At 37.5% G+C, this 23,417-nt stretch overlaps 1 protein-coding gene across 4 annotated transcripts; it reads right to left on the bottom strand.

Annotated features, from left to right (window-relative positions):
- Positions 1-4,653: 4,653 nt before the first annotated feature.
- On the bottom strand, positions 4,654-23,410 carry ZBTB49 (zinc finger and BTB domain containing 49). 4 transcript variants are annotated; one of them, XM_052780478.1, is made up of 8 exons: positions 23,276-23,410; positions 21,579-21,752; positions 19,164-20,269; positions 13,053-13,099; positions 9,133-9,206; positions 8,291-8,373; positions 8,039-8,200; positions 4,654-6,017 (listed from the first exon to the last, which is right to left on the bottom strand). In XM_052780478.1, exons 2-8 carry the CDS (start codon positions 21,728-21,730, stop codon positions 5,347-5,349), a joined length of 2,295 nt encoding a protein of 764 aa, XP_052636438.1. In that variant the 5' UTR covers positions 21,731-21,752; positions 23,276-23,410; the 3' UTR covers positions 4,654-5,346. The 4 variants fall into 4 exon arrangements, with proteins under 4 accessions (XP_052636438.1, XP_052636439.1, XP_052636440.1 ...); XM_052780479.1 differs by having other exon boundaries at positions 21,579-21,770; positions 23,276-23,374; XM_052780480.1 differs by lacking the exon at positions 23,276-23,410 and adding an exon at positions 22,778-23,197.
- Positions 23,411-23,417: the final 7 nt, after the last annotated feature.

Here is a 23,417-nt window from a genome sequence, read left to right as displayed (position 1 = left end):
CTGGCAGACTTGTAGTTCATGCATGCACGCTCCTCAGCACTGCATTGTGCGGTTGTATTAATGGGCTTTTGTAACCTTCCAGGAAAAATTCCCTCACCAAGAGAACAAAACTGTTGTCAGATCTGAACACACATGTGAATATCAACTACAAAAAAAAAAAAAAAGTATATTTAAACAGTAGGGGTACTGTCTTTAGAAAAAAGAATGTCTCAGTCTTGTGTCTTCACAGGGCTGTGTTTTAAAAGTAATTTTTATCTATTTGCTAGTATGGAGATTTAATAACATAGATGGAAACCAACTGTTTAGAGAAGGCAAATTCAGTAACAGACGTCAGTAAGGATTAATGAATAAGGCTATGGACCAGAAAGCACAAGCCTGTGTGTACCAATACAAAGAAATCTATTTGCAGCACAGTGGAGCACAGGTCACTTCGAAGTCATTAGCATACTGAATTACCAAATAGCTCCATCTAAGGCCCTTCAGTTGTCATTAGAACACATTTCCCAAGCTATCACATTTTCCTCCTTCAAATCTGCCTGTAAAGCTCATGTTTGCTTGCTTTCTATTAAGTCTTCTGTACAAGCAGGACCATCTACATTTCTTGTCATGTTTGTTCTACGCATCACTTCTGAAACAAGTCCTTTAGCAAGAAAGCTAAATATCCAAAATCCCAGCACACACCCAAAACACGGAGACTGAAGATTTTTATAGAGTTTTACAACTATGTGGGACTCTGTTTACGTATATGCCTCTACATTTTTCCTCACTGAGCTTGAATATGTTAACCTCTGGTCTGGATTATGAGGGGTGGGTAAGTGGCATGAAGTGAGCAGCAAGAATTGAATGCAGCTGTCCATGTGTGAATGGAGCTACCCACGGTGGGGAAGACAATGAAAGGAAAGAAAAAAAGTGGATTCCAGAAGCAAATGGCCTGTGGGGCCAGTTCCACTTGCTTCACACTGATTTTGTCTTAAATTTGGCTTGCTCTTGTATATGCCACTTAGATGTTTTGGGAAGACTTCATGTGTAGCAATTACTTCCCTATAAAATTATCAACAGGAGTTTAAGCCTATTTGGACTTGCTGAAGCAGCCATGGAAACAAAGAACAAGTGCTCTGTTCTAACACCTAATCTCTGAATTCAAGAAACTGCAAAACGTCTAGTAGGCCACGTTTAAAAAGAGCGTTGAGAGAATGCAAATGAAGTCTCAGACCACAAAACCACTATACCTGCTCAATGGCAACAGGTAATAAACAAGTGGTAAGTCCTTCCTAGTGAAGTTCTCCATCCTTATACAACTTTTTATTTTCAGTTCTAACTAAACTAGATCCTAAGTCTCAAGATAAGCAGAGGATTTTTTTTTTTTTTTGGAGGGGGAGTTATTTAAACTTAGACTTAATTACATATCATTTTCCTATGTACACACAGAAAATAAACCCACATAAAAATGGCAGGTTAAATTTTGTATAGGTTTAATGCACTTAAATCATCCAAAAACCACAGTAATGCCTTCAAAAGTTTAAACGCTACTATCATTTAATTTTTTTATATTGTGCAGGAGTCAAACGACAGAGAGATCTCTGCACTGAACAAACCCAAACTAAGCCCTGAACAGTTACTTGCATCTTCTGGAAACAAAAGTGATTCAAGTTTGCAAGATGAACTGAACAGCAGCTCTGAACTGCAGGATAGTTATTCTAATAAATAACAATTAGCAGTCCTTCGATTTTACTATGCCAGGTTTGTTAACTTTTTTTTTTTAAATAGCATTTAAAAATAGCCATTTACATCGATTATAATGGCACTTCAGCAGTAGCCAATTGACTGATGCTTATTCATACCCCTCAGCACGCTGGCTATGGATATTTATGAGCAATAGCTATGGCTGGGCATCTGCTGCTTGTGAAATACTATTGGCTCAACAATTATGTCACGGTTTCCACCTGTTCGTCAAAGTCACAGGGTAGCTGTTGTTTTTCAACTGTGCCAGCTTTATGGCAGCATTAGCCCGTAAGACCGTATTTGGTATTCCCACTCAGACATCCTCTTCATTATGGACCTACAGGTTGGCATAGGAAATTCTTAGGATACAGAAAAAAATCCTCTTTCAAGGTAATTTTCTACAGAGGTCTCACTGAGAAAAGCTCAGACAATACTAAATTAACATGGCATACCATATTTGATTTTGGAAACAAAAAAGCCAAATACATCTTCTTGCAGTCAGGCAGTGATATTCTCACTGCAAAGTGGCTGCAGGCATGGGGCTTCTTAGTCCAAAACTTCTTACTCCATACACAAAAATTCATTCTCTTCCATCTGACTCCATCCATCTACTCATTTTCTGAATTTTCTCTCTTGCTCAGTTTTTCCTTCAAGCCAGCTAGAAGTAACAGTTCTTGGTGCCCCTGCCCAGTGCTGCATCTCCTGCTTTCTCTGGTTCTAGCTGCACAAACTCAGATGGACTGCTTTCTCCCACCAGTGTTTTCTCTACTTCCTTTTCAAAGATGCCACATTACAACATGGTGTTTTATCAAACTCCCCAAACTGCAAACAGTATTCACAATCTGGTAGCAGGTTTGAGAACCTTCATGTTTTTGCTGTGAGACACTCTCACAGAAAGAAATGCTGCCAAGCAAGACAAATTACCCTTAGTGCAACATGGCTGTCCTCTCGGCACAAAGCACTTGATACCTAGCAATCTAATCTATGTGCTTATAAGCACCTCAAGATGCCATTTTCACTTTAAGACAGTCTTCAGCAATAACACATTCCTCCAAAACAAAGCATACAGACCTTCAATACTCTGGTAGAAGAGCACAAAGGTTGCAACATGATCTGTTTTATACCTATCCTGTAATGAGTCCAGCAAACTACAACAGAGAAAGCAAAACCATTACAGAACCAGAGGCAACTAAAAAGTTAGGAGGTTCACAAACTGCAGATTTGTCCTTTCCAAGCAACAGAATCCTCATGGGACCAGAATCACATTTCTATTTTCTCTTGGGATACGTAAATCTAAAAATAGTTTCTGACAAGGGGAAAGCTACAGAGCTAGTGACCTGTAGATACCCACATTTTGCCTTAGGCACTAGTGCAAGGAAAGCAGAGTAAAAGCAAGCGTGAGCACACATGATCAGGGATGCAACCATAATACATGGATTGTTGAATAGCATGTGGACTATTTCCACAAAGATCTGCAGTGTTCACCAGCAAATAATGTAAAAGAAAATGAATAAGAAAAGAGCTAAGGGTTCAAATATACAAAGTGTTCCTGGCTTAGTCTTATGTGGGACTGCGTTCTGCTAGCCTACATGCTATTTTTAAAATTAGGCACTGCAAAAGCTTCTTTGTTTTGACTTCACTGGCTAGAAAAATATAGATGTTTTAGAGTTTCCTAGTATACATGCACTACAAGAAAAGAAAGGTGAAAAAAATTCCCAATTTGCTGTCCGGTGCATCTGGATTTATTTTTTTGAACTGGTCTGTTTATGTAGTGAAAAAAAGTTTTTTCATAACATTAAATGACAATTGAGAGAAATTTGTGTCTTTCAAGACTTACATATACAGTATAATGTTCTGCCCCTTTTGTTTTAAGGAGTGCTATGGGCTGGCCAGCAATATTACCTTTCTCATTTCAACTCAGGTTGAAAGCAGTTAAAAACAGGGAGGTACAGGGCCCAAGTAAAGGAAGGGAAGCCACAAATGGTAATGCAAGGTGTTAGTAAGAAACTGAACAGCTAGTTCTGAATTCCTGGGGGGAAAAAAAGTGGTGAGCACTTTAAAAATATGAAAAAAATACTGTATTTTCCAGGCTCTGAACTTCCACAGAATGCAAGAAGTGGACCATAAGTCACCCGTGGTCTACACTCCTGTTCTAGCAAAACTAATTCTTGTTCTACCAAGAACAAGACAATCATCATAGATCTGAATCTTTGTGCTTTAGTGGGATACAAGTGACAATGTATTTTCTAATACCAGGAAAATGTGACATTACATATTAATTACTAGACAGTTCCAGCTATTAGTTTTACACAAACATGACTTTTGCAGCAGAGTAACTGCAGTGTTACTGAAATAGCGGTGATACCAGATCTTGTTAGCTGTTGCAAAACACTGAAATCTACTTCCCAGCCTACAAACATTTAGACTCCTTATAGGAAATAAGAAGTATGTATGCCAAACAGACTTTCCAGCCTGTAAATGAACTTCAGAAAAAAGGTTAGTACAAGGATATTTGCATTTCAGAAACTACAGTATCTAAGGAATGTTTTAGCATAAGGCTTGACAACACACTGCTAAAACTTTTTGATGGGTTGGAAAAAGGCCAGTAAAACTCACGTGACTGTAGCAAGCAGTTTGAAATGCAGCAACAGATCTATACTGAAAATTAATGCAACCATTCAAAGCACCAAAGCAGAAAAAGGCCTCTAAGCAAAGTTTCTATCCTGTAACAGTCTATCCATTCCATTAATTAGCCAATGTTTTACACTAATTCACTGAAATGCAAAACAATCTATTGGTGTATTGATTGCGCTTATTTTGTAGTGCAGCTCTTCATGCGCTGGTATCCCCATCAGCATTGTAAAGATACCTGGAATAGATGGAATTATATTATTGAAAATCTTTCATAAAAAGATGAAACACATTGAGCAATTAAGATACAATGTAAAACAACTTCCCTTTATTCGCATTTCCTGATCTTGGTCTTCATTGTACAAATAACCTGCTGTGCAAAATAGTTTATAAAATACTAAAAAAAGCTTTTATTGTAAAAAAATAAAGTTTCTAGATATACAGTTACTTTGCACTATCACAAATATTGTCCAGTATTTAACATTTAAATTTAATATCACAATACTCAAGTCATGTAAACCAATGATCCTACTGGTAAGAAAGCCACTACTGAAACTCAGGTACACTAGGGATTTGTTAAGTATTTTCCTCTTTTCCTATGTACACCCTTACAAAACTCTGAAGACCCATACTTGGAATTTCACCCATACCATGAAATTAGGCATTGGGCCATCCTCTTCTCCATCATCAGGTAAAAAATACCAAGTTAAATGGTAAATTTAGCAAATGGCAAATTTTAGTAAATCCTGGCAACACATGAGCTACACAGTGCAGTCACAGAACAACAAAGGTCCCCGAAACTAGATTTAAACTTTGCTGAGGAGCAGTGTAAAGGCAGCCTACACTGGGTTCTGGGCATGCGTATCTTGATTTCTACCAGTATCCAAGCTAGTTGGCTTAAAAACTAGCTCTAAGCTCTCTAGGCTGCGGTGCAATCGCAATCACTTTAGCATGAAATGGCTCTAAGAAGTTTTGATACAGTCACCTGAGCCCTCATTGTTCCAATTCACTTTCATTCTGCAAGGTCTTCATAGCTAAACCCCAGAGGGTCATGCTGGAGAAGAACGGTCCTTCGTTATTCTTGTATGCAGCAGATGTTCGACTGCCGAGTGGATCATTACAATGACTGTCCAAGCTAACCATAGAAGGACGAATCATGGGAATATTATCAGACTGTAAGGGTTCTTCTGCAGAAGATACATCTACATCTCCATAAGCATATGGTGGTGGAGGAGGAGTTTGCTGTGTCTGAGCTTTTGGGAGTTTAGCAGAATCCACATTCAGTTTCTGTTGGTTGGCTGAGTCATGGTGTTGAATCATTGATCGCAACTTACAGTAAGAATCCGCAGAACTATCAAATTCAGTCGAATTTGCAGTTGAACGAATGGGAAATTTAACAGATACTGGTAACAATGTAACAGATATTTCTTGGCCAAAAGAGTCGGAACTCTGAGATTTGTCAAGGTCAGAAGTTTCAATCCCTTGAGTAAATTCATCTAGTGTGTTTGGACTTTCATCAGTGGCTTTACAATGCATTTTCTTGTGCCGCCGTAGAACAGCAGAGCGAGTGAAGCACTTGTTACAAGTTTCACAGGTATAGGGTTTTTCTCCCGTATGAGTCCTCACATGTCTACGTAGGTCACCAGAGCCTGCAAAACATTTCCCTACAAGACAGAAGTGATAGATTAAGATTTTGTTCTTAACACAAGTGCATAAACATCTTTTAATTAGAGAAAATATCAAGTGATAAATGATAAGGTATGGCATGTCCCAATCGTGGTACTTTGTTTATCTAGAACCAGTTCAAACAAGGTCCATCTATTTTTACAATTCAATGACTTGTTTCTCCTTCTTGATCTGAGTTTCTAATTTGTGTTTCCCAGTGCTTTAGTTTTTGTCTCCAGAGATGGGAATGTCTATTAGTATTTGAAAGTTGTGAGTGCTCTCAGTTTGTATCAATCTTCAAGTAGGAAAAAAAATTTTACAATAATCAATTTAATTCGTCTGTCTGGAAAAACATTCATCTGTCTGGAAAAATATATTCTTCCAGTGAGAACTGCATCATAGAAAGTAATGGTTTGTTCATTACCAAGGAACTACTCTTAAAGTGCTGAAAAAGTTAGCTTTTTTACTAACTTTGAGCAGCCAATTTTTTATATTCCATCCAGAGAAGGCGTCAAAACTGTAATTTTTTATCGCTGTAAATATAAGAATACAATAAAATATTCAACTGTTTGCCTATTTTCAGAACCACAGGCTCAAGTAAGCTCAATTACCATACTGCAAAGAAGAAAGTGTCTGAGGCTGAACCAAGGCAAAGTGTAGAAGAACAAGCAGAACAAGAAAGCATTAATTTCCAGAATTGCTACATGATTCAGACCCCTCACACCCTTTAGGATGGCAGAAATAAGCTGATACCTATTTGTGATTTTATCTCATTTTACCTAGGTTAAAGTTTATTTCATTTTGTGTGGACAGATACCAACTAAAATGACCTGTATTATCTGAAAGCCCAGTAAAGCTGCAGTCTCAATTTTTGGCACCATACTTTTTATTCTACTGCCCAGATTTCCCTTCAGAAAAGCCATTAAACAGTAACCTTAAGATTACAAATTACTGGGATAAAACCTGTGGATTTTTTGCAGAATGTGAATGATTTCTTAATGCTTGATCAGATCCTCTTTGCACAATTTTTGCATTCTTAGTACAATATGACCTGGCTAAAATGAAGAATAATCAAAAGACCACTACAAGACAAGATGAAAATATGCCTATTTTAATGACAGCAACACAACTGTTTGTTTATACTTTCATATCCTGCATGTCTATATTTCTTCCTTCTGATGCAAGACCTCCTGATAATATTAGCTCTTCTTGTGCCTCAAGATACTACAGATAAAACATACTGCAGTTGGACATTATCATATGGAGCCACCTGCCTCCAAGGCTAATTCCTCAGAACACGAATGAAATTATACCAAAATAGCACTCAAGGGCAGAAAAGTAAGTAGCATGCAGGATGCTAAGTAACATATGAGATAAGGATAGACAATGCAACTTCTGAGAACTATGTTATAAAAGGATGAATCATTGATCAAACAGCCATTTTCAGACTACCTGGAAGTATGACCTATCTAGCAGATTTTGAAAATGAGTGTTCTCTGGTATGAAGCATTGATCAAGTCTTGATTTTATTCCAGAGGTTTCAGCAAAGTAGCAAAAGGTTGCTATTATCAAACTCTATGGTTGAATGCAGTTAAATCTGAACAGTATTCAACTCGGAAAAAAAAAAAGAAGAAAAAAATAGACTCCATCGATAGCCAATGATGCCAAACATAGCTTTCCATCAGAAAGGACTATACTGAAAAGAAACCCATTTTTGAAGAAGCTAGTATCAGTATTTCTCTAGCGAACATGTACGCATACAATGTTGATTCCTCTTATTTCCTTTCTCTATTCTTCAACTGAAATTCACTTTTGAACTTATTTACAACAGCTAAAGGAGTTTAATACACCAAATGAAAGACTATGAAGTATGCAAGACAGAAGATTTTGTGAAAAACTTTCACAACATGGTATTTCAATTTAAAATCATTTTGGTTAATTGTTATTCTGCTGACATAGGAACTTTAACTTGTCATTTAAAAAGCAAAGACACAACCAATCTATGCACAGTAAATCTTACCACATGCTGAACAGCTGTATGGTCTCTCTCCAGTATGCCTAATTCTGTGCTTTACTAATTTTCGCTGCATGTTGAATGACTTCCCACATTCATCACAGGTAAATACTTTATCTGCTGTGTGGGTCTTTTTGTGCTCCTTTAAATTACTGAAGTTACTGAATCCTAGAAAAATATGACAGCCACTGAGATTAAAATGACTCCTCACATTTCAATCAAAAAACCTCAGAGGCAGAAACTTTGGTTCTTACATACCTCTGCCACAGATATCACACAGATGAGGCTTTTCTCCAGAATGAATAATAATATGACGCTGAACATCACCAGAAGCAGCAAATCTGTAACAGAATATAGAAACCCAATTACTGTCTTTATAAGACCCTTATTCTCCTAAACTGGGTATCATGTGGAAATCAACTATAATGAATGCTTGATGTTCTGAACAAAGATTAAAATCTATAACACAGATAAATGGATGTATTTAAGAAAAACATTTTGAACCTGGCAATGTCCAATTAAATTTATGCTAGAACACCCCTCCCCAAACCCCTCTTCATCATTAATGTTACTAATTTATTCTGCATTTAACTTAGTTTAAGTACGAATGCTACTCCTAAATTAGTGTATTTTCTGTCATCTGTTAGCAGAAGGCAGAAATATTTAATGCTTTGCTTAGATTAGTCAAGTTTCCCATACTTCATAATTTCCTTAAAATGTAACAAAAATTGTATGACCAAATAATGAAAAAAAATGTGAGGAAAAGGTACAAACCTGCATGATTTATTGTGACTCACACTGTTCAAAATACACACAACAGTATATCCTTAACTGAAAATAACCAATATACAAAAAATTAAGTAAGACCACAGATTATGTATGTGGTGACATGTTTATCTTATTATTGAGACTTGCAACAAGACACTTGCAGACATTTATGTATTTTAATCACATCAGTACACATTTAAACCCAATGTCTTTTAAACGAAACTGAGCAGCATGCTGCCTTAGCTCTCGGCCTTTAGTTTATCATGAAGATTAAAGAAAACATGAACAAGTTTTATCATGTTAACTTTACTGAGATGAACAATTCTACTCACCTTTTCCCACAGATTTCACAAATGTATGGCTTTTCACCAGAATGCCGACGTAAATGTGTCTGGAGATTACCTGCCTGAAGGGACAGTAATTTAACATTTAAATTCAGCTAGCCTCTTGTTGTACACAGATAAGACGACAATGATGGGAACTATGAGACTGGCTTTTTATTCCTAATTCTAAGGCAGTGAAGACTACAAAGCATGTATGAACTCAAGCATTCTTATCTAGTAAAGACAGACTACCATGTACTTCAAGATCAAATTGCTTATGTATGCAATTATAAATTGCCAAGAACAGGAAAAAAAAAAAAAAACAACAGCCTGGAATCAAACACTAAGGAAAAAGAAAGACCTATAGTTGAAAGCAGATCCAGTCATAAACTCAAATTACACTATCTAGATTGCAGTGAAGAAGAAAACTTACTAGTAATATGGTTCATGTTAGCCTCATTTTCCCTGTCCTACAAATAAAATATTGTTACATCAGGATGTCTGAATTCACCTACCAGGAGGTTAAAAAGTAAAGAATAAACATTTTTCAATCCATAAAATACTCAGAGACAAGTGCTCCAAACCTATAAATATTTACTAATATCAAAAGAAAACAGAACAGGAAGTACAGAAATTAACAAATGGGATTACTGGTAACTAACTTTTATTACATATCTTTCCTATCCCAATCCTGTAAAAATTATGCTAGTCTAGCAGGCAAACCAGATAATGACTAGACAAAACCATCTTACTCATTCCGACTTTTTTGTTTGTTTGTTTTTAAAGCCACTGGTGCTTCGGAATGGCTAATCCCCTCAGAGTCCAGTTCTCAAAGCACAAGTCACAGCTAGTCTGGATAGAAGAGTTGCAGATGTTACATAAATTGTGTATACTTCCACAGTCAGTTTTTAACACTTGCATTCTCTCTGATGGATAACTGCCTGGTTTTATCCAAGTACACTAAAGGATCATTAAGTCCTTTCAATCAGGAAAGACAGTGGGGGATGCAAAGATCATCACGTCCTCTTTAGTCACAGTAAGACAACACAAATAAGACCCGTCAGTAATTTCTTCGGACTCCTTTACAATAAACTACCTGTGACGATCAATCACTGTAATCAGAGCTTATAATATACCAGAACTAAAGTATTGCAGACACACACAAACAGACACAGAGGACAATATTAAATGGATCAGCATTTGAACCCGGAGAAAGGTTTCTTTAACCCCTGTGAAGTTTTTCAGATAAGAGGGTGACTCAAGCACTGTTCTCTCAGGCCAAACTTCACAATACTGAAATCCATTCAGAGAGGCATTAGGCACCTATTTCTGAGGAAGGAGAAGACTAAATTGACTTCTCCACGGAACAATTTGTGCTTTGCAAAGACAAGGGATTTTATGCAGAGGTGCATTTGAGAGAAACATACAAAAGACAGAACCTTTCCCTCTATCCACATCACAAAACAAACTATATCATAGGCATTTGAAAGTTATTCTGGATAAAGACAAGAGGGTGAATTTGAAGTGCAACAATTATTCTGAAATAGTTCCCATACAAGCATTTTGAACCAGAATAAAAACATTTTCCAGAGAGTAGCAAGTAGATCCATTTCTTTATTACAAGCCTATATCACTTCCTCCTAATGAGGGCAAAAGCTTAACTGTGCTGAGACAAAAAAAGGTAAAAACATCAGTAACTTGTGTTCTTTCTAAGCTTTTGAGGTGGTATACAACCTTGGCTAAAGCATAATATGCCATCCCAATGAAAAAGCGTAAGAGGACTTTTGCTAGCATTTCAGTGAAAGAAAAAATAACGCTCAGAAGAATCCCCTTACTGATACTGGTTGCATACCTCTCCTCACAAATTTGGAGACTAGAGAGATATGCTAGACTTGGTCCATTTGTAACTTGCATGCTTTTGAAGTGAAGGAACTAATGCATATGGTCCCCCAAAAGAAGCTCTGCAGAAGGAGGGAGTCAGGAGGTAAAACATGATATCCTGGATCACCAACCAGAGAAGGACCACATACCAACAGGTTGTGTACTAGCAGTAAGGGAAGATGCATGCTTGGAAGTACAAAATGAACCTTTTTCTCCAAAAATCGAAGACATTTATGGTTATTTGTTCCAGACTATGAGTTCCTGTACGTCAATTTTCCCTGCTTTCTTCATTTTCTGTTTCACATTCCAGTACACGGAACATCAGTTACATTCAGCAGGAGCAGACATATTACCATGCACAACAACTGCACTGCCTCAAAAGCACAGAACATGGAGGCTTAAGTAAGAAAAGTGTTACTATTTATGTGCCTGCAGACTGAGAAGATCAAGAACAAGACCAGAGATGGTCTTTTAAGCAAAAAGTAGATAGTAATTATCCTCACATCTTACTTTCTGGTAGATGGAATCTTCCTTATTTGCACGATTCAAAAGCAAGTACCTCAGAAGTATGCAAGTTCCCTTTCATGACCAGAGAAAGAACTGTAGCATACAAGCTGAATGCTATGGCTCATATTCTGGACATGTGGGTATTGTCCATCAATATGTATCTACCTATACCTTCAGGCAAGTGAGGTAACAGGGAGGAGAGGAGAGGAGAGGGAAGCTGTTTAAGAGTGTTTAATTAAAAGGCAGAAATTTCCAGTTTTGTTTGTTTGCTTTTAGTTAAAGAGAAGCAATGGATGTTGCATGAAGAGTCTGTCATGCCTGTCATACACTCTTGAGTGCGTGAAGCTTTTTTGTTCCCTCTTGCCCACAGTAATGGTACAGAATACTGCTCCATTTGCCAAAAATACTTTTAATGGAATTTGGAAATATCCACTTTCTTCTTTTAATAACTAGAAGTTCAGCCAGCAAAATGAATGGAAATGCACTTTCTTTGCCTAGTAAGCAGACCCAGTTTTGCTCAAAATGGCTTGATAAGCATGATGAAATAGTACTGTTCACTGGATGCAGTGTTATATTAATATTTAGTAACAGAGCGGAGGATGCAACTGCATCAGATTCGTGGGTCAAAGTAGTCCCACTGATGGACTACAAAACTGGAGCAAGAGAAACACAAACACTGGTGGGTGGGTAGACAAAGACCACGTAGTTCTAATCCTTAAAACAGGACCCATAAGAAATACCAAATTTATTCAATGATAATTATTATTTAATCTTAGTATAAAAATATGCACCTGTCCATTGCCTCCTGTACTCAGGTGCACATATTCCAACCAAGAAAATAGAAAAGAAATAGACATTTTGGAAATGTGAGACAACTAAGCACCAAATTTGTAGAAATACAAATTAATTGTTGTACCCTTGGAGAGCAAATTAAGACAGCTAAAGCTTAGGCCCTGTATGCAAGTAGGGAATTTCACAAGAGGTTTTTTTTAAATCATAGCTCAGTTTTGTCACTTCAGACAGACTGTGCTGTTCTTCTCATAAGGAAACTGAGCCCAATTATATGGATATAAATTTTTTTATCTGACTCAAAAAAAATCTGCTTAATAATTTATGCCATTTAGGAAGATGAAACTGTATTGCGAATACATTATAGAAAATTCTAACCTGTATTTTTTTCAGACACTGTAAAAATGTTATTCACAACATATCCCTAAGCATAAGGCAAAAGAACAGTCTGAGAATGAATGTTCTCTGTATTTCAAATATAGTTGTGGCTCTGTATGGTTAAACATTCATTTGAAGGTAAAATACATAACACATCTACTGAGAGCAGACAGAATCAAAGGTAAAAAATGTATCAAAGAAATCTGAAATATTTAATGCGTTATTTTCAAATAAGACATTTTAATATTTTATCTCCAAAGTGAAGTCTGTCTTTGAACAAAAAATATCTAATCTATAGACTTAAAAGCAAGCTTTTTAGAATCAACACACAGATGCATTTCAAGCGTAAGTACCATAATATAAAATATTCCCACCTGTGAGAAGTGTTTCCCACAAATGTTACATTCAAAAGGTTTCTCACCTAAAAGGAGAAGAAACAGAACAGAGAACTTCTAATAGTTGCAATAGAATACAAATGTTTTAAACTGGTACGCTTCCATTTAAAACATGTAATGTAAGAGTAAAAATATCCCCAAAAGGACACTTACCCATATATTTAAGGGGAAATTCAAGAGGGAAGTACAGCATTTACCATTAAGCTTGTAAGGCAGACTTGCTCAGAAACAAAATTTATCTTTCAAAACAAGTAGGTAGAAGAGTTTTGATATGAATGGGAGTGTTTTGTAATTTTTTTTTTTTAAATACTTTTTTTTCCGAAATGGAAGGGGTACCATACCTCCAGGAAGAACAGAATAGATGACAAGGTCCAACAACAACAACAGCAGCTATGGGAAGTGCACCAGTTTTTCCACTTGTACACACAAAGGCCCACTCTTAAAAAGAATAAGGAACGCAGAGAAGCTAATTTGGAAGGATTCTGTTTTCTCTGTTCAATGTATACCATACATCTCTGATCAGCACATAGCCATCCACTTCCAGTAAATACATATTTGCCTTCAAATTCTTGTCCTATATAAGAGTAGCTGATAATTAACCCAAGTATTTTGCTTCAAAATTCTGAATTTATACATCTAAAACTGGTATTCTTGAATCTCCAAAAACATATGATCACCTTTAGTAAAAAAAACTAGTGCAGCCCACTTTAGCTTTACAAAATAACTTGACTCTCAATCTAGAATGTGACAGCACTTTAATTCTCTAGCTGTCAATTTGAGACAAATATCTTTTTCTAATAATTTTCTCCTCTACAGTATTTCATAAAGGGAATTTTTTTCCCCTTAGTTCTTGGTTTCCTAGATTTTACACTGTTGATAAAAATCTCTGTGCATCCTCTAGAATTTTTAAAACAATAATACTCAAATACCACGGAATTCAGTGACAGTCAGACTTCTAATGATATTTTCATGAGTCTAACTGTACATTAAAAGGACATATATAATCTGGCCCACAGGTACAGGAAAGCAAAGTTAATGTAAATCCTTGTGATTTTGAATGCAGATATTTCCAGAAGGAAAAAAGAGATCTTGCAGTGTTTCATCTTGGTGCTGATTCAAAATCTGTCTAAAGATTTTTATTTACTTTTTAAATTATAATTTCCCTGATTTTATAGAACACCTCTTGCCTATTTGTAGCCGCCTCTTCCGGCAAGTATTCTCTACATCAGTATTCTTCCTCCATCCTTGGAAGTGTTACAAGCAACATCTACAATATCCAGGTGTTGAGGTTGCATTTTCCTTCCCTGCTGCCAAATACAGGTGATGTTCTTTCAACATATTTCAGGATCAAGGACTAAATGCAATTCTCTTAGATTTTAAAGCACAGAGTAAACATACACAGTTACGTGGCTTTACAAGATAGCAATCCTGCAGTTAGTCTGACAACTTGAGGCTATATCTACTTTTTCTGCTTAATGAAGAATGAAAATCTTATGGCAGTTACAACAAAGCTTTTATTCAATTAAAGATAAAAATTAAGAAACCAATAGCTCAACTATAAAGAGCACTGAGGCTTGATTTCATTATGGCTCTATATTTGCAAAACACTAAAAAATCTGGTACTGACAACACAAATATAAATGAAACCAACAGGGAGCCAGATCTGTGGCAACTGGGAAGGCTTCTGACAACCGTAAAAGCATCAAGGTAATTTGAAATGGAGGATAAAAAACACTTGTAGCAATTTCTTCAGAAATTACCTACACCAAAAAAAAAAGTTACTGTTGACACAAAGACAATTACCTGAACAGAAATCCACCCTGAAATAACTAGAGGGGGAGGGAGGGAATTGGAGGCTCAAATTTCTCTAAACTATTGTTGCAGGCTGCATGCAGCCTCATTATGTACTGATGTACAAATAGCTGGAGTTTTTTCCCCCATGATAAAGATAAAACAAAAAAGTTTTGTTTGAAAAATCAAATTGGTTTTTGGAGAACAATTCTGCACCTGCATAAAACTCCAAACCACCAGGCATATCAAGTAGCCTATTCCAAGAAGGAATTCTAGCAGAAATACTATATTACTCGTAGTGTTGTAGTATCCCTCAGGTAAAGTGAAGCTAATTGCTTCCTAGGGCGTATTAGTAAGAGTGCAGCTAGTAAGTTGAAGATGATTTCTTCTCTACCTATCACTGGTGAGACCATATTTGGAGCCTTAAGAAGAGAAGGCAAACAGGAAATCTTATTGCTGTCTACATGCAAAGGGAAGACAGTTGCAACCAGGTTGTTCTTGAAGGTACACAGTGATAGGACAAGAGGCGACAGACCTAAGTGAGATCATGAGAAATTCCGATCAGATATAGGAAAAGAATCTTTTACCCCATGAGGGTAGTCAAACACTGGAACTGGTTGCCTGGAGCTTGTGGAATCTCTGTCCTTGGAGATATCCAAAATTTGACTACACAAGGTCATGAGCAAAACAACCCAATCTAATTTGACCTGCCTTGAGCAGAGGATTGGACTAGATGACCTCCAGAGGTCCATTCTAATCTAAATTATTCTATGGTTCTATGACCATCATTAAATTCCAAACTAAAAACCTTACCTGAGAACACTAATCTTCTCAAAGACCATGGGTGGATCAACAGCAATAGAGAAAATTTGGGGAAAAGTAGTAACTGAACTACAATTAAGACAATGCTTAAACAAACATCCAGGGGACTTTACTTTTGAACCCTTGGATTGCCATGTGTTTTTTATCTTCTGTTGCATCCTTCTTGTTCAACACTCTGCAAGAAGAGATGAAGATAAAGTACACAGTAGTGGGATCAAAGCAGTGGTGTGTCAGCTCCAGAGGAGAAAGGCACAAAGGCAGAAGTGGTGTTCCTGAAGAGATCACAAAGGTGAGGAGCAAGACCCACTAAGGCATGGAACGCAGGCAACTTGCTCAAGCAAAGCTCAGAATGAAAAGGCTGAGGAACAACAGTGCACTACATGACAGTGTAACTCTGCTCCTGTTGTATTCCATCCTGCCAAGAGTTCTTTCCACAGGGTTGGTTTTTTGTTTGGGTTTTTTTGAGATGTTTCCTGAAAATACTTTTTAAAAAACCCAAAACATTGAATGTTCCTGGAGAGGTAAGGACTGTATAAGGGAGATACACTTGCTTCCTTTTTTTCAGACAGGTCAATCTAATAAAAAACAGACTGTAACATTCAGTCAAGTCAAAATATAATAAGCTCTGTTTAGAGATTCCTTTAAATATCCACTAGCAATACAATTAAAACAGCTAGACAACCCAATACAATGACTTGTGTTGAACACAGTATGCCTCTCCGTCACATAGAAAACTCATCAATGCAACCATGCTAACCTGTAAATTCTTTAGCAGGTGTTAGTGTTCAGGGACAAAGAATTTCACATGTCCTTATTCTTGACAACCAGGCCACCACAGCACTTGTGTTGAAAGAGTTGTCATTTGTGGGTTAAAAACTGGCTTGCCAGGGTGAAAGGTCCATTTTAGCAACTTGCTTCCTTCATCTCTTCAGCAAAGCCAGATTTGGAGGACTTTCAGTAAGCACTATGATACTTAAATGCTTGCTAACCCTTTTGCTTAGTTCTAGAAAATGAATGTTTTTAAATAAAATTGATTAGCTAGCACTTTGCTATGCTTTCTGAAGTGGCAGATGAATGCAAATGGCTTTTAACATACACTTACATTACTTAACTACCAGTATACCTAATATTAATGATGCAGATGTGCCCTGTACCTTCAGCTACAGATCCTTCCTATATTAACAACCTACTCACTATCCAGTGCAATTTTCCAAATACTCTTTTTGCACTAGTTGGATATTTAAAAACAAATTAACATGACCCAAAAATAACAGGCAAACAGACCTAGTCATATTCTTGCCTCCATTTTTCCATCCTTCTTTGATGTGCTTACTATGCGTTAAACTTATGTTCTTAAACTTTGTCAGTTTAGCACATCTATAGAAGAACGTTAATGCCACATTAAGTAGCATTCAAGTCTGGAATTTTTTGAAAACTATTGGAAGAACATAGTGTATGAAAAGCAGCATGGAATTCCTGAATCCAATGTATACTCAGACTAGTAAAGGAGGACAGCAACAACAAAAAAAACAAGTCTAGGATCACTTTTCTTACACAATGTATAAAGCTGGCTCATACCAGGCAGCGTTGTGGAATGTGAAACAACATCTACTAGAGCTTAAGTGAAGTGGAAGCATGTGTAAATACACAGACCTCAAATAAGAATGAAGAAATGAATTGCAACACACATAAATAACCCTGCAAAGCTACTGCAACCCTTTTCCTCTTTTTCTATTTCCTACACTTGTAAGCATTTGCTGGCCATGCTGCATCTAAAGAAAAAAAATATTTGTAAAACACTTGTATCAGGGGCTATAGTCTCTTTCTTCTATAAAGCTCAGTACCCAGTCCACTCCCCTGACCTTTAAGTTACATTAGAAGAGGTAAACTAAACTTTGAACTTCATGTTTTAAGTGGTTTAGCAGACTCAGAAACATACAATAATTAAGTCTATCACTCAGGCAAGACACTCTTAAAAAAACAAGTTGTTTGATGGGCACTAAAACTCACAAAATCCAGATTTCTTCCAGTTATGAGATGTCTAAGGAAGGGCAAATTCTAACAGGTTTCTCATAGTTGGGGTCTCTCTTTCACATAGATTCTCAGCACAAACTCACGTTACTGACTTCAGAGTCTCTCCCTCGGCTGGGACTTCTCTGATCACCTATTTTCCTGGAATTTCTAAGATATTAAAATATACCTGACAATGTCAGTTCAAATCAGATAATAGATTCAAAAAAATACAAGGCAAAGAGAGGATCTAGGTAAGAGGCGTATGCAACTCTTTCACAGGAGACTAAATTAAAAAAAAAAAAACCAAAGCATTAGTAATGTGAACATACAGAGGCAAAGATACCAAGCGAAAACTTCAGGAAGCTAATGCAAAATGTTTGTACTTTCAGGTTTTATAAGGTTTTTCTACTAATAACATGGAAAAATAAATTCTTAATACTAAGGATCAATTAACAAAAGAAATCAATGTCTGCTAAGAGGGATTCATATTTACTGTCAAAGTACCAATACATGTGTGCTCATTTGCCAAGTGATGTTTATTTGACAAGACTCGGCAAGATGCATTTGTATATTCAATACAGGCAAAACGAAAGGCAAAAAATACTCAACAGCTTAATCAGGAATAATGACATCTCAAGGACTTGGAATCAATGGTGTTACTTGACTGGCTAAGGTAATTCTTAAAAACCCTTTTAAAAAAACACATCTAAAGTTGTAGAAATATAATAGAACATGCTGGTTAAATTGAACAGACAAATTTGTTACTTCAAAGTTAGACTAGGTCTTGTCTTTCACTATAGTAAAAAGATACTTAGAAATAAATCTACGCTAGGTTTAAAAATAATATTACCTGTGAGTTTTGAAAACAAAGTGAATTCATTCACAACTCCCATTCATTCTGCAGTCTACTTGTCTACAAGAGCATTACTCTCTAGGTAAACGCAATGAAAGTTGTCCATGCTAGGAAAAAGGTATAAACTAATTATAGAGTATATTTCTACAGGTTAAAAAGAAATGACCACAAAGCCCTAATCACTCGTATCTTACAATGAATATATATGATCAGTGAGAAGTGAGGTCGTCTACAACACTTGTAGTATCGTCTTCTATCCATTTACACTTTTCATTGTTATCTGACTCAGACTTCCAGGCCATCTGACAAACTGACTAGAAATGCCTCTTCTAAATGCAAGACAAAAATAAAATTTTCATTGAAATATCACACAATGTTCTTTGAAAAATAACCCTAAAAAACAAGTATGAAGGAGAAATCTTTACTACAACTCTCAGCTAAACTCAGTCTTACAGTCTTTATTCCTGTATGATTACTCATTTTTAAAAAAAACAAAACCACAACCTTTTGAAAGTAGATGCTTAACCAGCATCTCTGAATCAAGCAATACTGCAAGACATCCTCTTTAATTGAAATATTTGGTCTGCAGACCAAATTATTGAGAACTGTACCTGTATGAGACCTTTTATGGAGCTCCAAATTGCTTGGATGTTTGAAAGCTTTCCCACATAATTCACAAGTATATTGCCTCTGCGACTGAAGAGTCTGTGATTGCCCTTCTTGTTCCAAAGGACCTTGAGATCTTTCAATTTCAACAGTTTGTTCAAAATTCTCAGAATTCTCTAAATCTTCAGCTTCTTTTTCATCAGTAACTCTAACATTTGTCACGTCCATGGTACTTTCATTTACAGATTCAATTACTCCTGTTATTCTGCTGTCATCTCTTTTAGGCTCAGGCGGCTGCTCTGCAGATTTCTGAGATCTTAGAAAATTTAACTTTTTGAGGTGTATTGCCTTTTTCAGCCGCATCTCTTTGGTGGGCTGCATAAGCGTGCTTTCTGCATCTTGGTCTGGAGCAGCTTCATTCACAGACTGAACCAGAAAGTTTGATGGTAAATGATCAGAGGTTTCCAGAATACACTCAGAGTGATTGACAGTACAAGAACTATTCTCTACTGTGTTTATTTCTGTAGACGTGTTGTAAGAAAAGGATTGTTCTGCTCCTCTCTCATGATTAGAGCAAGCATTTTGCTTATAGAACTGTTTACTGTAAAAGTTGCGTAGTTTATAATAGTAATTTGGTTGTTTAAATGGAAGCTCTGTGCAGTTGCCATCTAAGGAGTCTTCTGGTTGTTTCTCTACATCACTTGAGGGTGCGTGAAGATTAACAGACTGCGATGCATGAGAATGGTGGTCAGCCAAGACTTTATTAGCTTGTGTGTCAGATGAGCATTCATGCAATAGGTTTGTTCCATAACTGTCATTGGCACAGCCAGTATCTGCAGTCAAAGTATTCTGCAGTGAAAATACGCTATTACAAGGCATGCTGGCTGTTTGCTCTACAGCTGTAGAAGATTTTAAAAAGGTGTGGCAAATGTTCAGCACATTTTGCACTTGGAGACACTGTGCAATATCCAACATAGCTTGTACATTGTCCTGGCTAAGATCCAGGTGAGAGGTGTACATGAAGTCCAAGATCTGGCCTATGCCACCTACATTTTTAATGTCCAAGTGAAAGACATCATTCTTCTGGCCTGAAGAATTCTGGAAAAGGGTCCTGATAAAATAAGGCAAATATTCAAATACAAACACAAGTAATTCACAAATACTTTTATAAAAGAACACACATACACCTCAAACAGACTGCCTGATATGAAACAACAATTTGTACTATATGATCTTATCTAGATTGCTGTGTTTTTGCAGATGAACATCTCAAAACTGCTCAATTACTTGTCTTACACATCAGTCCTACACTAGTACACTTAAAGTATAAATCAAAGCAAATGAACCTTTATATAACTTTAATTTTCTATTTTTTAATGTTTTGAAATCACATCCTATACTTGTGGTTTCCTATCCAATGTTCTTTACATATTAGGTGCAGTGGTGTATTTATGGACTATTTGCAAAAGTTGGTTGACTCAGAATGGTGTTTCTCCTTCCATTATGGCAAACAAAACAGGACATGAGAAATTTTCTAGTAAAAAGGAAAAGACAGACCTCAAAGTCAGCTAAACTATTTTCGTCTGGCAATGGAGCTTGTCCCTCAAACTTTATCAGTAAACCTTATTAAAGTTCTTATTATTAGTTCTCTCTCCACAAGTAGATGAGAGGATGGTAATAGTAAACAAGAGGATGGCATTATTTTCAATCTATTCTCTCATATCTAAAAAAGTACTTTTTTTACTGGTACTGGATGAGAACCAAGTAAAAGAATAATGAGGAGTACAGGTACATAAGCCTAAAACAGCAGTCCAACCAATACCCACTGAATTGTCATTGAATCCTTAAAGTGTCTGAATTCACAAGACTTCTTACTATTTGATGTAAAGTTATTAGCATCAGAGCTGTAGCTCTTCACATGTATAACCAGTCCTAGATTAAGTGGGTTCGTACTCTGCCTCAGTCAGGAGCTTCACACCCTTCCATTAAAACCCCCAGTCTCTAACCTGATAATCTCACAGTAATGACCTATATACGCAAGTTTTATTTGAGCCCTTATCTGGCTCTGTTCATGTACTCTACTACACTCCTTGTCTTTTAATACTGAAGTCCTGAATGCAGGTCCATGCCAGAATCCATATATGAGGCACCGTGAGCAAGTAAGGATCAAGAAAATGCCAAACTCAAACAGTGTAGTAGTTAACTATGTGTATCTAGAAAATAAATTAGGATGGCCACAGTTTTTAATTAGACTAAATACTTGATACATATTTATCTCTGGACAAACAATTTAACTTTTACCCTTACACTCCAACAGTTACTTAGTCTGCAACTACCAGAAAAAAATACCTTTCTCAGAGAAAACCTCAATCAACAGCATTTAGTTCACTTTTTAAAATGAAGAATTTTCTATCACATACCTGAAATATTGACTGAAAGCAGCTAATACATTTTTGTGTGCTTTGAAGCAGACACCTTTTACCACCAGCATGCAGTCACAGAGAAGACCCTGAATACGCTGTTCATGTAGCTGCTGGAGAAGATGACAACTATGGCTAGCAACAGTGTCCATGCTAGAAAATCACTTAAATTACCTACAATGAAATAAAACGCTAAGATGAATTTTAAGTATTAAATTGCAAAATTAATTTAGAATATGAAGAACATTTTTACAATTTGTTTTAGCTCCAAAAAGAAACAGACTTCAGTTTACACTTGCAATGTGAGCTCTAATGACATTCTTCTGATTAAAGATGAGTCACAGTATTGCTCACCAGTAGATATACAGTAATATACATAGGAAATACCGATTCTAACAAAGTTCTGCTTACAACAAAGAGCTTCCAGAAAAATGTGCTAATGGCGCTGCCAATAAACTGAACTCCATAACCACAAAACCGCCCAATTTAGACAACTTCGACAAGAATTAGATTCTAAGGCAAAAACATATCACACCTACAAAATCAATAGCATTTGTAGAGGAAAACCTCAGTTTCTTCACCCTCTAAACTGAAAAGGGAGAACACTGTAGTAGCATTACTTATGCCGTGTTTGTTGCTGTTGTAGCTAAGCACATTTCCCATGTGGATGTGATTCATTACACAAGTTAGTATGGTAATTTTTTTTTTAATTTAATGCAATGTAAAGCGTCTTTTACAAATCACTTCTTTGAACAGGTTGAAGGGAAGACAAGTAACATTCCCACACAACACATTTACATTCAATTGTATACTTCCTTTTTTTTTTTTTTTGAAGAAAGCTGAAACTCCTTCCCTGTGCACTTGTAAATATGGAAGGAAAATTCCAGCTGTTAGGACAATCAGAACTACTAGTCTTCTAACTGATGAATGAAGCAGAAAGCCCACCTTGGGTTAAACATGACAAGAAAGTGGTTGCCCCCATTCTCAACTCTCATGAGTGCTAAAGGCTCCACGTTTTAATTTATTCTGTTACTCTGTGGTTCACTGCCACTTGTTGTATTAAGGTGGGCTATTATATTGTACTTTTTTCCTACTTATTCTTATCGCGTCTTTTACCAGGGTTTAAGATAAAGAAGTCACATCTGTTTGCCAGATAATTTCTTTCCTTGCGTACGTCTCCCACCACAGCATCTAACAACCTGTGAACTCAGACTCTCTCAGCCACCGGGTGCTTGTCTCCCAAAGGAAAAGGCAGGCACGCCGAGCTGCTCCCGAGCAAGAGGAATCCCGGCAACACAGCCGCTTTTCATGCTTAAACTGCCATTTCGAGTTCCCCTCAGCCTTGCCGGGCTCGAGGCGTAGCACGGAGAACGGGGGGCAGAGGAAGGGTTTGCCCCAGAAGACAAGACCGGGGCACGGAGGGGAGGGCGGGCTCTGCCCCGAGAACGGCGGCACCGCGGGAAGGCGTCGAGAGGCCGCAGGCGGAGCAGGGCGGGCAAGGGGCCGGTCGCGGGGTCCGAGCAGCCGCTGCCGCAGGGGGGGACGGGGCTGAGGGCGGGCCGAGCGCCGACCGCCGCGGCGGGAGGGCACGGCTGCGGCCGCCACACAGCCTTCGGCGGGGGAACGCGGCGCGGCCTGGCAGAGGCGGGGAGAGCGGCCGAGGGGAAGGAGCCGGCCGTCCTCCGCCCAGCGCTTACCGGCTCCGGCCACCTCCCAGCTCCATCCCCGCGCGGCCGCCCGGCGGCAGCCCCAGCCCCACCATCGGCATCAACCTCAGCCCGCCGCTTCCGTCGCCGCTCCTTCCGCTTCCGCTGCGGGGCGCAGGCCGCGCAGGCGCAG

The sequence above is a fragment of the Harpia harpyja genome, chromosome 2, assembly GCF_026419915.1.
Source record: "Harpia harpyja isolate bHarHar1 chromosome 2, bHarHar1 primary haplotype, whole genome shotgun sequence".
Lineage (NCBI taxonomy): Eukaryota > Metazoa > Chordata > Aves > Accipitriformes > Accipitridae > Harpia > Harpia harpyja.
Note: the sequence above shows the minus strand (reverse complement) of the source record. Positions and strands in the feature narration are given on the sequence as shown.

Bases quoted from the DNA above. Each gene is read 5' to 3' on its own strand.
- ZBTB49 (XM_052780478.1), bottom strand. From the start codon at position 21,730: ATGGACACTGTTGCTAGCCATAGTTGTCATCTTCTCCAGCAGCTACAT. The intron at 20,270-21,578 runs GTATGTGATAGA...TTATTTTATCAG, and splicing joins GCTTTCAGTCAATATTTCAG to GACCCTTTTCCAGAATTCTT. The intron at 9,207-13,052 runs GTGGGAATATTT...CTGTCCCTTCAG, and splicing joins GTGGGAAACACTTCTCACAG to GCAGGTAATCTCCAGACACA.